We start from the raw sequence: 14,066 nt of genomic DNA, 5'->3' as shown, positions 1-14,066 counted from the left end.
ATATATATATATATATATATATATATATATATATAGTTATATAGAAGAACGCAAAATGAGATTATGAGAATGTGTCGACGAAAGAGTGGGAGAGGGAGAGATTGGTGGTACAGGACAATCTGACACATCTACCTGCTTGCAAGTGGTAGCTATCTATATATCTCTGCCTGTGCGCGCAGAGGCAGACTTTGGATGCCGGAAAACGTTAGCTGTTTTCTACGATTCCTTTTTTTTTCCTTTCTGTGCGTGACTTTCCTTCCATGAGATTGTTGTGTTTGCATAGTTTGGACGCTGCCGCGGAGAGGGTTATGCTCGCCTGCCTTCCCGACCCTATTTCATAGGACTAGCACTCGCAAATACCGGCAGCAATAACAAACGAACTCTGCTCGGATTGAGCTTCATCTTGTAATTCCTGTTGTTTCAGTGTCTTTTCCCCACTTTTTGTTTTCGTTGTGTGTGTGTGTGTCGTGTGGATGCCGAGAGCGACAGACTGTGGTGGGGGTACCGCGCTATTTCGTATGTGAGTGTCTGGGTGCATGTATATACATGAAGGTGCGAAGATAATAGCGTGAGAACGAGCTCCTTTTGATTCTGTGCTCCTTTGATGTGCATGGCTGCGGAACACGTGTGCGCACCCACAGCTGCGCACAGGCAGCACAGTTTCCTTCGGTGCGCATGCACCCTGCATGAGGGAGTGGCTGCTGTAGGTGTGAGAGAAGCGGGGGACGGCAGGGGAGGATGGCGTGAGCGAAGGCGGTGCAGTAATGTGTGTACGTGAGCGCGCGTGTATACGTGTACCGGGGCGCCCGGGGGTGCAGCACGTAAAGAAGAAAAATGTTGAACGCGAGAAAGGGATAAACACTTGCCAAAAAAAAACAGGAGGGGAATATGCAAAGTTGAAACAAACAATCTCGTTTTGTGTGTTCTGTGTGCTTAGGGGGGCGTGAGTGGGAAAGATGCGGTTTATTTATTCAGGGGGAGAGCGATTGTGGTTGCAATGTTTATGGAGAAAACGAACAAAAATAAGAAGTTGCGAGGACCGTGAAGACCGGGCGGGGGACGATGAGGCAAATGAGGAATTGATGGCGAATGAGAGTGGGGAGAAATGAATGACTGAATACGGTCCGCCGTGTTGTTGCCGTTTTTGTTTTTGTTTTTGTCTTTCTTTCTTTTTTTCTTGTTTGGTTTCTCTTTCTTGTTGTCTTTACTATTCACTGCTTGCCCCTCGGCCGCGTGCGCCTTCAATTCTGTCTGCGTGGGGTTTGCGTCTGACGCGCACGTGGTGGTGGGGGCAAGCAGGGGACGTGGCGTGCGTGTGTGTGTGTGTGTGTGTGCGTGTGGCAATGCTGAGGGAATTCCGCTTGCGTGCGTACTGCTGCAAGTAGGGATAGGCGTTCACGCCCCAGGTGGGGCGCGCCGGCCATTTGTAGAGGTCCCCTTCTCCCCCATTTTTTTTTTTGTTGTTGTTGCTAATTTCACCTCTGGCTTCTGCGGGGGACTTTTTGTTTGCAGCGGGGCCTTCACTTCGGCTTCTCCCGGTGGCGTCCCCTCCTGCAATGGCGATTGGTGGCGTGTTTTTGTTTTTGTTTTTTCCTTGTCTTGTGGTGCCCCGTCGGTGCTTGCTTGCTTCTGTGTGTTTCTTTCAGTTCGAACCCCTCCGCGTGGGAGGGGGCTGCCGCCGCCGCCGCTGGCACGTGTGTGTGTGTGTGTGTGTTTGTGTGGATGCTTCAACGTTGCTGTGGGAGGGGAAGTATATATATATATATATTTAAGTATTTAAGGAGGAACGCACGAGGGAAAACTGCGGCGGGGCTCACAGGGAAGGAGGGTGCGAGAGTAGAAACTGAGAAAAGGGACACGCAAAAAGAAAAGGCGGAGAGAACTAGAAAAAAGGATAGTAAAAAGAGAGCGAGGGAGGAAGGAGACGGGGACAAAGTCAGTGGGCACGGGACGGTAGAGCGGGCAAAGAGCGGGGTGGGGGGGAGGTGTCGTATTTGTTGCGGACACACCCAAGCATGGACGTCTACGAACCCGCGATTACCTTCTTGTTTATGTGCTTGTGTGCTTGCGTGTGTTAAATTCGAACGCTGCCTTGCCGTTAACATCCCCCTGGCCCCCGCCACAATTATGATTGTTTTCGTCTTTGTTCTTTTTTTTTGTCTTTTCCCCTCCCTTTTTTTTTTGATTTGTTGTTGCCACGTGCGTGCCTGCGTTGACTGTTGCCACTGCCGCTGCCACTGCGGAGGGGTGTTTCACCGCCTGCCACTTTTGCTTCCTTCTCTCTTTTCCCCTTTTCTGGGCGCCGCCGCCAGTCACCGTTGTGCGTGGCGCCTGCGCAACCGCACCGATGCTGCGCCTTCTAGTTGCTTGCGGCAGGAGCGCGGCGGACGGCGGCCGCGACGAATTCCACACGCTGCAGCTGCTGAACCGCCTGCTTGGCGAAGAGGCGGGGCCCGCCTCGCACGGGGACGCAGCAGCGTCCTCCGCCGCTGTCGCACCGGCGGAGGACGCATCCCCCGCGACGCCCCGCAGCCCGCCTCGCGAGGCGCGGGATTCGTTGGCCCTCGGCGCGGACGACGCGCCGACAACTGTGTCCACGGCGCTTGTTGCTGGGCGCCCGCAGTTGAGCGCCCCACTCCCGCGGGGCGGCGCCGGGCCCGTCTCTGATTCTGCCTCCACCCTTGAGGGCGCGACGCACCTGCGCCTCGGTGCGCCAAACAGCACGGTGAAAAACGACATGGACCCGCCCCAGTTGGAGCACACGATCGCGTTTTCCTCGAGGGCAAGCTCGCTCCTTTGCGGCGGCCGGGACCCAAAGATGAAGCTGGAATGGTCCTCCTCCATTTCACGGCTGCCGCCTGCGGTGCTTGCAACGGGACCACAAGACACCGCACCTGCGGAGCCGCAACGCGTGAATTCGCCGCCGCGTTCTGCTGGGCTAGCGTCAGTCACCGGTGCTGCAGGGCTGGGTGCGAGAGCATCTTACGCCAGGCGTTTTTTGGAACGGCTGTACTTTCGTGATCCTGTCGTCGTTGGAACCGCCGGCGGCCTCCCGCCGCGCGCCCCGACGACGCGCCAGAAGCGGACAAATCCCATCTTTGAGCGCTGCTATTACGATGCCTCAGGCCTTCTGTTCACACCCATCGTCTTCGATGGGGCGCCACCTGTACGCCGCGTGGAGAGCGAGCGAAGCCGGAGTGCCTTGTCTGGTTCAGACTTGCGCCTTGAACGCGGCGGCGGCGGCGGCGGCGGATCCGGCAAGAACGGCGGTAGACCATCTTCACAGCACGTTAGCTCCCCGGTACGACCCCGCGTCACCTCGTCCCTTTATCGGAGTAGGACGGGGTGTGCGCATGACCTACGCCGGTCCGTGAGACGCCAGGTGCAGCGTCCGGCGCAGGATAAGCTGCAGCAGGAGGATGCGACAGCTGGGTTGTGTATCGAGGGCCAAGCGCTGAGGTTCTCCTCGCGATGCCCTTCTTCTGCTCTCGTACGACATCTTCGGCGTGATAAAAAATGCCCTGTGGGTGGAGTAGGGGAGAATCAGTGGCTATAGAGACGTAGAAGTCATGAGAGCTTTTCTTCAGGCATAAGTCCATATATACACATATGAATATATATATATATATATGGCCAAATCGTTTCTGTTAGGGCCCTTCCCTGCTTATGAAATTGATCAAAGAAGAACGAAAGCAAAACATGATGCACGTGTGAAAACAGGATCGTAAAAGACAAAGATGGCTGAGTTTCTAAAACTCTTTTCCCTCCCACACTTTTACTTTACTTTTCTGTATTGTTACTGTTGTTGTTGATTCTTGTTGTTCCAGCGCTTCCTCTTTTTTTCTCGTCTTGGTGCATTTCTGGACCTCCTTCCGGTCACGGCTAACGGCTTTATTTGCTTCCATGCCGGGCCACGTGATTTCCTTCTCTTCCTCCGCAGCTTCCCAAGAGAGTTGTGCTTCTGTAGGGGTGGGCTGTGCGCGGGCGGGCAATGAGCGGCGAGAACTACGTGGAGGGGGACCTCGGCCCCGTCTTCAGCCAGGCGGAGCCGCTCACCCTGCCGGTGGTCGTGCAGCTGCTGCGCGGGCGGCGCGACGCCGGCGACGACGCGGGTTTGGAATCCCCCGCCATGACCCTCATTGAGCGGACGCGGGAGCAGGTGGAGCTGATGCAGGAGACCTGCGCAGACGAGCAGAGCGTGCAACAAGTCATGAAGATGAAGCTGCGTCTGCGTGACGAGGGCGAGACGGGCTTGGCGAATTCACATCTGGCGAATTTTATTCTTGACAGCGAGGGAAACGTAACGGGGATGCGGGACCCGGCGGAGGACGCGGACGACCACGGCGCACTCAAGACGGCGCGCATGAGGCCCTTTGAGGTAGTTGCGCTTGGGACGCTCTGCCCAAAGACCGTGGAGGAGGCGCTGGTGCTTGTGCCGTCCCTCGCCCGCTACGAGCCCAGCGACTTGAACCTTGCTTTGAACACGCTGGAGTCACTTTGAGGGCGGCGGGGCAGGCGCTAATGAGAGAGGAGTTTTCTATTTCCTTACTTTCCTCCCCTCCCTGCTCTCTCTCTCTCTCTTCCCCTCTTTCTCTTTCTTCTTTTTTCCTCTTTTTCATCCTCTCTGTGTGTGGGTGTGTCGGGCGATGCGAGCCTGTTTGTGTGGATGCCCCCATTGCGCGCGCCTCTTCTCTTGCGTTCCCTTTTACAGTTCGTCGGGGGTTAGGGCTTAGAGGGCGCAGCTGCCGCTGCTGCTGCCGCAGTGCACTGTCGGGGATGACGACGTTCAAGCGGGAGGACCTCCGCCGTGTCTTTTTCAGCGACTTGTCGGAGCAGTGCGACGAGGACCTCATCCATGAGCTCTGTACGCAGTTCGGCCCCGTCGCAAACATCACGTGGCCCACGATTGGCAACCTCACCGGTGGGGCGCAGCACAAGACCTTCTGCTTCGTCGACTTCCGCAACGCGGAGGACGCGAAGTACTGCTACGAGGCGCTCTACCGCAGCCGCGTCAAGATGTTTGGGAGGGAGCTGCGCGTGTCCCACGCCAGCACGGAGATGCCGCTCAAGGAGAGCGGCAGCCAGGTGCACCACCGACACGCCGTGCACGAGCTGCACGAGATTGGGGCGAAGGTTGTGGTGCGTGGCGTGGACCTCAACGCCACGGAGTTTGACCTCACCGCATTCTTTGGGCAGTTTGGGAAGTTTGCCGTGCCGCCGCGCAAGGTGCGGGACGTGGAGGGGAACTTCCGCGGCGTTGTTATCCTCTCCTACGACGACTTCGCCGCCAGCGACAAGGTGATTGACGAGATGGACCAGAAGGTCTACAGGGACCGACCGATCTCCGTCGCCTACGCGATGATGGAGGACGGCAGTGGACGGCAGCACGGCACACCAGAGGAGCGTGAAAACGCCAAACTCTTCCGCGAAGAGGCACGCAAGCACGCCGAGCGCATTGCGAAGGAGCAGGCGGAGCACGAGCGGGAGAAGGCACGCCGGCGTCGCGAGAATGTTTCCTGGGCGTCTGGCATCGACCCGTTTGCCCGCGGGCAGCGGCCGTGAGACGCGGTTCTACTCTTCTTCTCACCCGCTCTGTGAGTGAGTGTGTGTGTGTGTGTGGTGTTGTTTCACTCTGTGTGATCTATAACAAGTCGCGGGGAGGATAAGGTGGTGGGAGTGAGGATGACAATTGTTGTCGTTGTCTGTCGGCGTGTGCCACATTCTTTTTTTTTCTTTTCTTTTTCTCTTTCGCTTTGTTGATTCCTTTCGTTTCGGCCCTGCCCGTTCACGCACGCTTCTAGCGGCGGCGGCGGCGGCTGCTGCTGTGTGGTATAGATATATATATATATATATATCTGGTGACTGTGGAAGGAGGAGGCGACGCCAAGCGGGGGAAGGCGGGGGGAAGCGGTGATGCGTGGCGCGACGGATGTGCAGCTGGCGGCCGCGCGGGAGGACCGACTGCAGCGGGCACTGCAGGAAAACCGCCAACTGAAGCACGAGGTGCAGGATTTGCGGGAGAAGCTGAAGGTCGTCCAGGTGAAGTTCTACAGACTGACGCGGGACTTGAAGCGTGTGCCGCCGGAGATGCTGCAGCCGCTGGACGACGTCGCTCCCGCCACGCTGCCGAAGGTCCGCCCCGCCTCTTCCGGCGGCGCCCATGCGGAGCCGCAGCGCCTGCGGGGGGCCACCGGCTCCGCGGGACGGGGCCCCCCAGCGTCGTTGCCGCGTGTGGATGCCACGGGCGGCGGACCCGCGGACGCGGAGGCGGCGTCGCAGGAGCTTCAACGCTGCCGCGAGGCGCTGCAGCGGGCCCAGCTAGAAATTGCCTCGCTGCGTGCGGGGGCGCCGCAAGCCGCGGGAGGGGCCACCACCACCGCCGCCGCCGGCACCGCCCCGCTATTCTCGTCGTCGCCGGCGGTGAGTCTTGTCTTGGAGCAGCTGCGGCAGGACCTCGCGCGCGCGGTGGCTGAGCGGGACCGGGTGGCCGCGGAGGCTGACGCTCTGCGCGAGCAGTTGTCCCGCACCCGCGCGGAGTCTGAGGCCACGCTTCTCCTGCAGCAGCAGCACCGCTCTTTTGAGCGGCACTCCTTCGACGTCCTCCACGAGAGGGCCGAAACGGCCGAAGGGGCGCGACGGCAGTCGGAGTCGGAGTATCAGAGACTCATTGATGCGCTCACGCGCGAGAAGGATGCGTTGGCGCTCAAGCTGCGTCTTACGGAGCAGGAGAACTCTGAACGCTCGAAGGAGCTCGCCGCGGTGGACCCCACAGTTCTTCTTCAGTTGCAGAACGAGGCGCAGGACAAGGCGAAGCAGATTCCGCTGCTCACGAGTCGGATACAGTCGGCCCAGCAACAGGCGGAGACACTCAAAGGGGAGTGTTCCCGCCTTCTGGAGGAGCTGAAGCGCATTCACGCCATGCATGCGGAGACCAAGCGACAGCTGTTTGAAGCTGAACACGAGAAAAGTCTGCTGCAGGTCCGCTGCACGAGGCTGGAGGAGCTGGAGGGGACGCTGCAGCGCAAGAGCGAGGAACTGATTCACATGGAGCAAGAGCTGCTTCGGACGGCGGGGACGCTGCAGACGTGCAACCGAGAGACGGAGGAGGCGGTGCGGCGGGAACTCTCCTCGCGCATAGCGGACCTGCAGGAGATGCGGGACAGTGCTGAGCTCAGACGACGCGAGAAGGAGTCACAGCTGCTTGACGCGCAGCGTCAGCTTGCCGAGGTGCGGCGACAGTTGGAGGTGGCCCGCGGGGACGCCGCCATGTACCGCGAGCAGCTGCAGAAGGCGGAGACGGAAATCACGGAGCTGACGACGCGGGCCGCGCTTAGCGGGCCCGCAACTGAGGATTTGGGGGATGCGCACGTGCAGCGCGCACTCACAGTGGCGGCGATACGCAAAACCGCCTCGCAGCGTTCCGGTGCCGCCGGTGAGGCGGAGGAGGCACTCGACATGTGGGACGCGTTGAAGTGGGATGACAACTGGGAGGCCGACCAGCTGCGTGAGGCGTTGGCGAGCGCGGCCCTCGACATGGAGCTTGCGGACACGCGCTGCGCGCAGATGAGCACGCAGGTGGAGCAGGGCCGCTCTCTTTTGCAGCAGATCTCGCAGGAGAGGGATGCACTCCTGGAGGAGAATATAGAGATGCGCCGTCGGCTCTCGCATGTTCAAACCGTCTTTGCGAAGCAACAGCTCGAGGCGTATCATGCGGCGAAGCAGCGCGGGGCGGATTCCGCGGAGGCACGAGCCGGCCTCATCTCCTTCCACATACGAGGCGTGGAGTGTGACACGGGCCTCCTGCGTTCGCTCGGCATTGGCGCGGCAGCGGGGGCCGCCGTGTCCCTCTTTTTCACCATGGATGGGCTGCAGTCCTACGATACGATGCTGTCGCAAACCTTTTACGCCCTGGACGAGCCGCTTGATATTCGCTTCCGCTACGACCACCTCGACCGAGACGAGGTGACGGTTGCTGATATTCGAAGCACAACATTTGTCTTCCAGCTTCACCAGGTAAAAGGGGCAGCGAGCGTCATTGTCGCGATGGGGGAGATCCCCGGGGTGGCGCTCTTGTCGTGTCGCGAGCTGGCCGTCTCCGAGCGGGTTCCCATGGTGAGCGGGAGCGGGGAGCCGGCGGGCGCCATCACAGTTGAGGTGTGTGCGTCCAACCTGATGTTGCCTGTCCTGCTTGACCGGCAGCTAAGCAGCACCCTCTTTACGGCAGAGGCACTGCGGGCGGCTTTGGTGGGGCTGCGGAGTGTGGTGGCCCTAAGAGTGCAGGTGTTCCGCGCAGATGGTTTACTGGCCACGCCCGTGCCTCAACCGTACGTGTTCTACACCACCTCTGCCCCAGTTGGGCTAAGCTGCGTGCGAGACACGGTGGTGCGCCCCTCCTCCAAGCCGTTCACAGCCGACCCGGTGTTTGACGCCGACCCCGTTGACCACCGCCTGGTGATGGACCGGGAGCTGGTGGAGTTCATGGCGGTGGGCGCCGTTGTCTTTATCGTCTTTGACGAGCAGGCGAAGGATGTGCAGGCAAACCTGGGGGTGGCGGAGGTGCCGCTGCGGGCATTGCTGGAGTCCCCGCAGGCGCTGGTGCGCACGACGGAGGCCCTGCACCCACAGGGCACAATTAGCGTCGGCCTCTCGTGGGTCTGCAGGGCATAGACATAGACTGGGGCCAGAGTTCTCTCGCAACGCACGTATATTTCCCTGGACGTGTGCACGCGCACTTATAAGTGTGCGTGCGTCTACGTAACTACGTGCGTGCACAATTCCGCATCGCAATATGCCCCCCTCCCCCCCTCTCGTTTACCAGAACTGTGATGCACTGACCTCTAAAAAAAAACACAAGGCGATGCTGCACACAAGAGATGTGCCTCTTTTGGTGCTTTTCTGCTATTTGCCTCTTCTTGCAAGCGTGCGGCATGTCGCTGTTTTTTTCCCCTCTCCTTTTTTTTGCTGTTACTGCATCGTTGCTCTTCTGCAGCACCGAGGGTGTCGTTGGAGGGAGGAGGGGGAAAAAGAAACAAAGAGGAGAAAAGAAGGAAAACGTGTGAGGGAGGCGGGGTGCGTGGGTGGTCAGCATGCTCTTCTGTGCCCGCCGCCTTCTTGCGGAGGTGACGACCATCAACAGCAGCACCGCCTCGGCCAGCGGGCGTCTCATTCGCATCCGCAAGAAATCCAAGTGGATCGACCGGCGCAGCAAGCGTATTCCGCACGGTGGGAAGGATGTTTGGCTCTTTGGCGAGCAGCCGAGCTGTGCGCTCTGCCACGTGCGGTTCCGCTTCAAGCAGGACTACGAGGCGCACAAGGAGAGTGAGCTGCACCAAAACCGGGTGCGATGGGTGGAGACAATGAAGTGGTGGAGCGAGGTCGGCGAGCCGCAGCACCTGCAGCACCACGCGGCGGAGTGGGAGTGGTTTGAGCAGCACGTGCTTCCGAAGAAGGCGGCTGCCATGGGAGTTCCTCTCGAGGAGGCGGCGCGACACTTTCGTCGTGCGACGATGCTGGAGACCCCAAACTGGCACGGCCGGCTGCAGCCGCCCAGCGCACGCTCAGAGATCAAGGAGCCTCGGGATCAGCGCTGGCCGGCGTCGCCAAAGTGGTAGGATCATATATACGTTACACAAACACACACATATTTATGCATATGTATATATGTATGCACTGTCACCTTCTCTTGCCGTTTATTTTGTCACGTGTCTCTTGTGGCGTGTCCCACCAATTCTGCCTGCGTTGGCGCAGACGCCAAGGATGTGGCTCACATGCACAAGAACCCCGCCACCCTCTTTGCCTGTTTGCAGCTCTGTTTTATTATTATCATTATTACTGTTATTACTTTGTGTGCCTGCTTCGTCTAGTCTCTGTGGAGTCAATAGTGAAGTCAAGGAGCGGCTGTCCCTGCCCCTCAGGGTTATAGACGCAATAGGTATCACACTTTTGTGTGCGTGCAGTTTTTTTTTGGTGTTGCTGGTTTTTGCGTGGCCCCACACAATCGCATGCGGCAGCCCCTCCCGGACATTCACGGCAAGGGCCGCACATTCTCCGCCCCCAACGAGGCCGAGTTCCGCCAGCGGGATCAGTGGCGGACGGTGCACCGCGTGTGCGGCAGCGCCGTGAGCCACGACGGGTACCTCAAGATGCTGCAGGGTGTGCGGCAAAACTTCCTGCGGCGGGCGGTGTACAACCCGAAGGACCGACTTCCACTCATCACGCGCCCCCGCCTGATATCGGAGGCAAACGCGGTGAACGGTGCTGACGCAACGCGCTTTTCGCAGGGTCTTTGCTTCAAAACCGAGGGCAGTGGCATCGTGCTCCACGCGCCCTCGCTGGCGGAGCGTCTGCCGCCGCTCTGCGTGCTGGAGGAGGAGGAGCGGCGGCACCTGGTGGACACGGAGATGTGGGAGCGGCAGGTGTTGAGCCAGATGATGGTCGTGAGCTACGTCACGTTTGTCTTGCGGGAGGAGTTGGACGCGTTGCACTTCTGCGAGTGCGAGCAGCGCTCTAACATCCTCTACGAAGAGGAAAAGAAGCGCTACTGGCTGCAAAATGAGTCGGATGCAAGCAAGGAGCTCGTGCGGTTCAAGGCCGCTCTGCGCGCAAAGGAAGAGAAGCAGCGGCGGTTGGAGGAGGCGGATGTGTTGTACCCAGTGGCCTCCTCGGCCCGCCCGCGCTACGTCTGTCATCCGCCGCAGAAGGAACCGGACGCGCGCAACATTCTCCAGCGATACGTGAGGCTGAAGCACGGCACCCACGCCCCCGCCGCTCGGTTCTCCGACCCGCATCCCCTTGAACAGTCACGCGGGGAGCAAGAGCAGCGGAGTGACGTGCTCCCGGCGCTCTCGCAGTCTTTTCACGCGCCTCGTTTTACACTGCGCAGTGCCGTGCGCAATACCCTTGGCATCGCGGCCTATGTTGCTCTCCTGGAGAAGGATATGCAGGCCCGCAGTATAATTGACGAGTGCGAACAAAATGAGTTTCGGGGCATCATGGAGCTGTTCGAAGAGCAGAGCTTTCTCCTTCGCACGTGGCGGCACAAGCGCATGCACCTAAAGCGTCTGCTTTATTGGCAGGGGCAACGCGAGGAACGGCGCCAGCAGGTTCAGCTGGCGTTGGAGCAGCATGCAATGACGGCCAAGCCACGCACCGCCGCTGAGCGTGCCGAGTTAGCGGTGCAGGAGGAGGATGAGCGTGAGCGGATACACATCGAGGAGTCCATCTGTCGCGGTCTGCTGCAAAGGTTGTACACTGGCGCCTCCATGGAGGCGAGGCTCAACGCTGCTATGGAGGAACACGAAAGAAGTCGTGCCGCGCTTGAGGAGGATGAGGCCATTGCCCGTCAAATGTGGATGCAGCATCTGGAGCTGGCCCTCCGTGCGTCCTTGGCGCGAGCGTACGAGGCGGCGATGGGCACGATTATGCCCTCACAGATTGCCCTCCTGCGGCTCCTGCAGGAGCACCAGGGCGCTCACGCGGGTCAAATTCTCACAATTCAGCGCGCCTTCCGCCGCTGGAAGGGGGGGCGGCTGGGCTGGCGCTTCACCCACCGCGAGGTTGGGCGGAGCATCCAGGCAGCTCGTGACGCGAAGAAGATTCAGCGCGGAGTGGAGTCGTTGCGTGCCTTCAAGCTGTCTCTGCTGGCGGACTGCAGGGCCGTGGAGGAGGAGCTGCGCGCCGTACACGAGGCGGAGCGAGTCGGCCTCTGTGAGAAGGAATTTATGCACCGCGTCGTGATCAACTCTCAGGAGGAGTGGGAGGTGGCTGCGCTGCTTCGCCAGCGTCGACAGAGTTTTATCGATGACATTATTCGGCCAAAGAGGACCCAATGCATTGAGGAGGAGGTGAACCTCCGCCGTGAGTTGGACGTCAGGGAGGAGTTTGAGTGGCACCGCGACTGTTCCCTCTTCTACAGGCTCCTGCACGTCATGAAGCAAAAGCGGCTGCTGGGGGAGCACGAGGATGCCGAGCGGGTGCTTGCCACCGTCGACGAGGCGGCCGCGTTTCGCGGTATACTGGACGCGGAGCTTGACGATCGCGAGGTCCTGCGCATCACGGCCGTGGAGCGGGAGAGGCAGCGGCAGGAGGAACGCCGGGCGCTGGCCGCCTCCCTCCTTGCAATGCGGCAGGAGGAGCAGCGAGGGCACGCAGAGAAGATTGCTCAACTCTTGATTCGCTGTAAGGCGGGGGTTCTCGAGCTCGAGTCCACAGATCCGTCACTGCGAAATGGGCTTTTGAGGGAATTTCTAGCGGGTCGGCTTCATCTGCTGGAGGTGGCAACGCTGCAGTTTCACAAGGCGTGCGCCGCCGCCCTGCAGCGCGAGCACGACGACTTGCTCCACGCCGCCCGCCTGGGTCTCCTCCTCGGGGGTGAAGAGGTGGCCCGCCGCGGGCTCGCGCGCGCAGAGCAGGACGCAGTGGCCGAGATTGTCGAAGACATGGAACGCAAAACAGGCGCGGAGCTGCGGCGGCTTCAGACTGAGACCAGAAGCGCCAACGTGATAAAGAACTTCTACCGCCGTTACAGGAAGGGCGAGGTCGGAAGAACGGGCATACAAAGTTTTTTGCGAGAGGCCTTTGCCGAGAAACGTGAGAGGGTGCAACTGATGCGGGCACATGAGTCACAGCGGCAGGATATTCAGCGTTGCAGGGACAGTCTTGAGGCGGAGCTGCGAGGCGCCTGCAGTGCGAAGCAAAGGGCCATTGAATTGGAGATGCGTGTGCTGGAGGAGAAAACGGAGCCGCGGGAACGCGCCGAGGTGGAGAAGATGGAACGCATGTTGTTTGCCATCATCTCGCGCAACCGCCGCACCAGCAGCTTCGCCTCGGAAGGGGACCCCGTGGCGCTCCTCTGGCAGCTAGAGTCCTACGAGCGTGTCTCCATCACGCGCGAGTGGCTCATGAGCTTCGAGAAAGTCTTTGAACCCAAAAAAGCCAACCTTCTTCTGGAGTTGAAGGCCTCCAAGTTGCAACGCTTATGGCGCTCCTACGCAGAGCGCAAGCGGCGGCAGATTTTCGCGCGGGAGCGCACCGTGCAGCTTCTGCAGGAGGAGGCACGCTGCCGCGCAGAGCTGGAGCGGCTGGAGATGGATCGGCGCGTGTGCGAAGTGCTGAAGCCGATGGAGGGGTGTGCGCTGCTGCGGGGGTATTTGCTACACGACGCCCCCTCCTTTTTGGCGCGCCTCTGCTTTGACGTCGCCCTGGAGGCGGGGGTCTTCGAGGAGGAGTGGCGGAACCGCATGCTGCTGCTGTGGCGCATGCGGCACAGCGCCTTCGAGAGCGCCGTGGCGCGGGAGGAGGCCTCCGAGCGGGCGGAGATGCAGCAGTCCTACTTCCTTGCCGGGGTGGAGCAGGTGCAACTTGTCGCGGATGAGGGCGTCTTCCGTGACGCACTCTGGAACGAGCGCCTCTATTTTCTTCTGCGCATGCTGGCAAGGGCGGAGCGTGAGCAGCGCATGACACTCGAGATGGACGCCAACAAACACGTGCTCGACACCGCAGAAACTAAGGCACGGCGCAACCTCCACGCCGCGTACTACAATAGCCTCGCAGGAAACATTTGCGTCAACCTCGCAGCCCAGTTAGCAGCCGCCATTGAGCAGGAAGAGGCAAGGGCGCGACAGGCAATCATGGAACTAATACGCGAGAATAAAAACCTAATAACGCGTCGGCAGGGTAAAGCAAATGAAGAAAACGATAGAGACACCGGTATATCTAACAACATTATCGCAAACAGTAAAGCAATGTCTCCCACGGAGGAAACTGGGCCGTCCGCCGGAAGGACTGCGGAACAGTGGCAGGAGCTGGAAGCCAAGAGCGCAGCAGCCGTCGTGCCGGGTGAGGCGAGGCCGGTTGTGAAGGCTGCCACGGAGGAAACTGGGCCGTCCGCCGGAGAGACTGCGGAACAGTGGCAGGAGCTGGAAGCCAAGAGCGCAGCAGCCGTCGTGCCGGGTGAGGCGAGGCCGGTTGTGAAGGCTGTCACGGAGGAAACTGAGCCGTCGCCGGAAAGACTGCGGAACAGTGGCAGGAGCTGGAAGGCCAAGGAGCGCAGCAGCCGTCGTGCCGGG

At 60.1% G+C, this 14,066-nt stretch overlaps 6 protein-coding genes across 6 annotated transcripts, besides 14 other annotated features; all 6 read left to right on the top strand.

The window, feature by feature from the left end:
* Positions 1 to 35: a microsatellite.
* Positions 36 to 451: 416 nt separating this feature from the next.
* Positions 452 to 472: a microsatellite.
* A 660-nt stretch (positions 473 to 1,132) lies between these two features.
* Positions 1,133 to 1,206: a sequence feature (A-rich).
* A 103-nt stretch (positions 1,207 to 1,309) lies between these two features.
* Positions 1,310 to 1,340: a microsatellite.
* A 354-nt stretch (positions 1,341 to 1,694) lies between these two features.
* Positions 1,695 to 1,721: a microsatellite.
* A 30-nt stretch (positions 1,722 to 1,751) lies between these two features.
* Positions 1,752 to 1,779: a microsatellite.
* A 568-nt stretch (positions 1,780 to 2,347) lies between these two features.
* On the top strand, positions 2,348 to 3,556 carry Tco025E_06454 (uncharacterized protein; the record flags this gene model as incomplete). Its single annotated transcript, XM_029373331.1, has 1 exon — positions 2,348 to 3,556. One exon carries the CDS (start codon positions 2,348 to 2,350, stop codon positions 3,554 to 3,556), a length of 1,209 nt encoding a protein of 402 aa, XP_029226627.1.
* A 41-nt stretch (positions 3,557 to 3,597) lies between these two features.
* Positions 3,598 to 3,631: a microsatellite.
* Positions 3,632 to 3,771: 140 nt separating this feature from the next.
* Positions 3,772 to 3,823: a microsatellite.
* Positions 3,824 to 3,991: 168 nt separating this feature from the next.
* On the top strand, positions 3,992 to 4,501 carry Tco025E_06453 (DNA-directed RNA polymerase; the record flags this gene model as incomplete). Its single annotated transcript, XM_029373330.1, has 1 exon — positions 3,992 to 4,501. One exon carries the CDS (start codon positions 3,992 to 3,994, stop codon positions 4,499 to 4,501), a length of 510 nt encoding a protein of 169 aa, XP_029226626.1.
* A 33-nt stretch (positions 4,502 to 4,534) lies between these two features.
* Positions 4,535 to 4,626: a sequence feature (GA-rich).
* A 150-nt stretch (positions 4,627 to 4,776) lies between these two features.
* Positions 4,777 to 5,562, top strand: Tco025E_06452 (RNA-binding protein; the record flags this gene model as incomplete). The annotated part of the gene is made up of 1 exon (XM_029373329.1): positions 4,777 to 5,562. One exon carries the CDS (start codon positions 4,777 to 4,779, stop codon positions 5,560 to 5,562), a length of 786 nt encoding a protein of 261 aa, XP_029226625.1.
* Positions 5,563 to 5,593: 31 nt separating this feature from the next.
* Positions 5,594 to 5,639: a microsatellite.
* Positions 5,640 to 5,720: 81 nt separating this feature from the next.
* Positions 5,721 to 5,773: a sequence feature (A-rich).
* A 27-nt stretch (positions 5,774 to 5,800) lies between these two features.
* Positions 5,801 to 5,823: a microsatellite.
* A 7-nt stretch (positions 5,824 to 5,830) lies between these two features.
* Positions 5,831 to 5,855: a microsatellite.
* A 58-nt stretch (positions 5,856 to 5,913) lies between these two features.
* Tco025E_06451 (uncharacterized protein) lies at positions 5,914 to 8,667 on the top strand (the record flags this gene model as incomplete). Its single annotated transcript, XM_029373328.1, has 1 exon — positions 5,914 to 8,667. One exon carries the CDS (start codon positions 5,914 to 5,916, stop codon positions 8,665 to 8,667), a length of 2,754 nt encoding a protein of 917 aa, XP_029226624.1.
* A 419-nt stretch (positions 8,668 to 9,086) lies between these two features.
* Tco025E_06450 (uncharacterized protein) lies at positions 9,087 to 9,611 on the top strand (the record flags this gene model as incomplete). Its single annotated transcript, XM_029373327.1, has 1 exon — positions 9,087 to 9,611. One exon carries the CDS (start codon positions 9,087 to 9,089, stop codon positions 9,609 to 9,611), a length of 525 nt encoding a protein of 174 aa, XP_029226623.1.
* Positions 9,612 to 9,813: 202 nt separating this feature from the next.
* Positions 9,814 to 9,840: a microsatellite.
* Positions 9,841 to 10,001: 161 nt separating this feature from the next.
* On the top strand, positions 10,002 to 14,066 carry Tco025E_06449 (uncharacterized protein; the record flags this gene model as incomplete). The annotated part of the gene is made up of 1 exon (XM_029373326.1): positions 10,002 to 14,066. A coding segment is annotated over one exon (4,065 nt), but the record flags the coding sequence as incomplete, so codon positions are not given.

This window comes from Trypanosoma conorhini (assembly GCF_003719485.1).
Source record: "Trypanosoma conorhini strain 025E chromosome Unknown Tco_14.4_contig_00435, whole genome shotgun sequence".
Lineage (NCBI taxonomy): Eukaryota > Euglenozoa > Kinetoplastea > Trypanosomatida > Trypanosomatidae > Trypanosoma > Trypanosoma conorhini.
The sequence above is the reverse complement of the archived record's forward strand: the minus strand, read 5'-3'. Positions and strand labels throughout refer to the sequence as shown.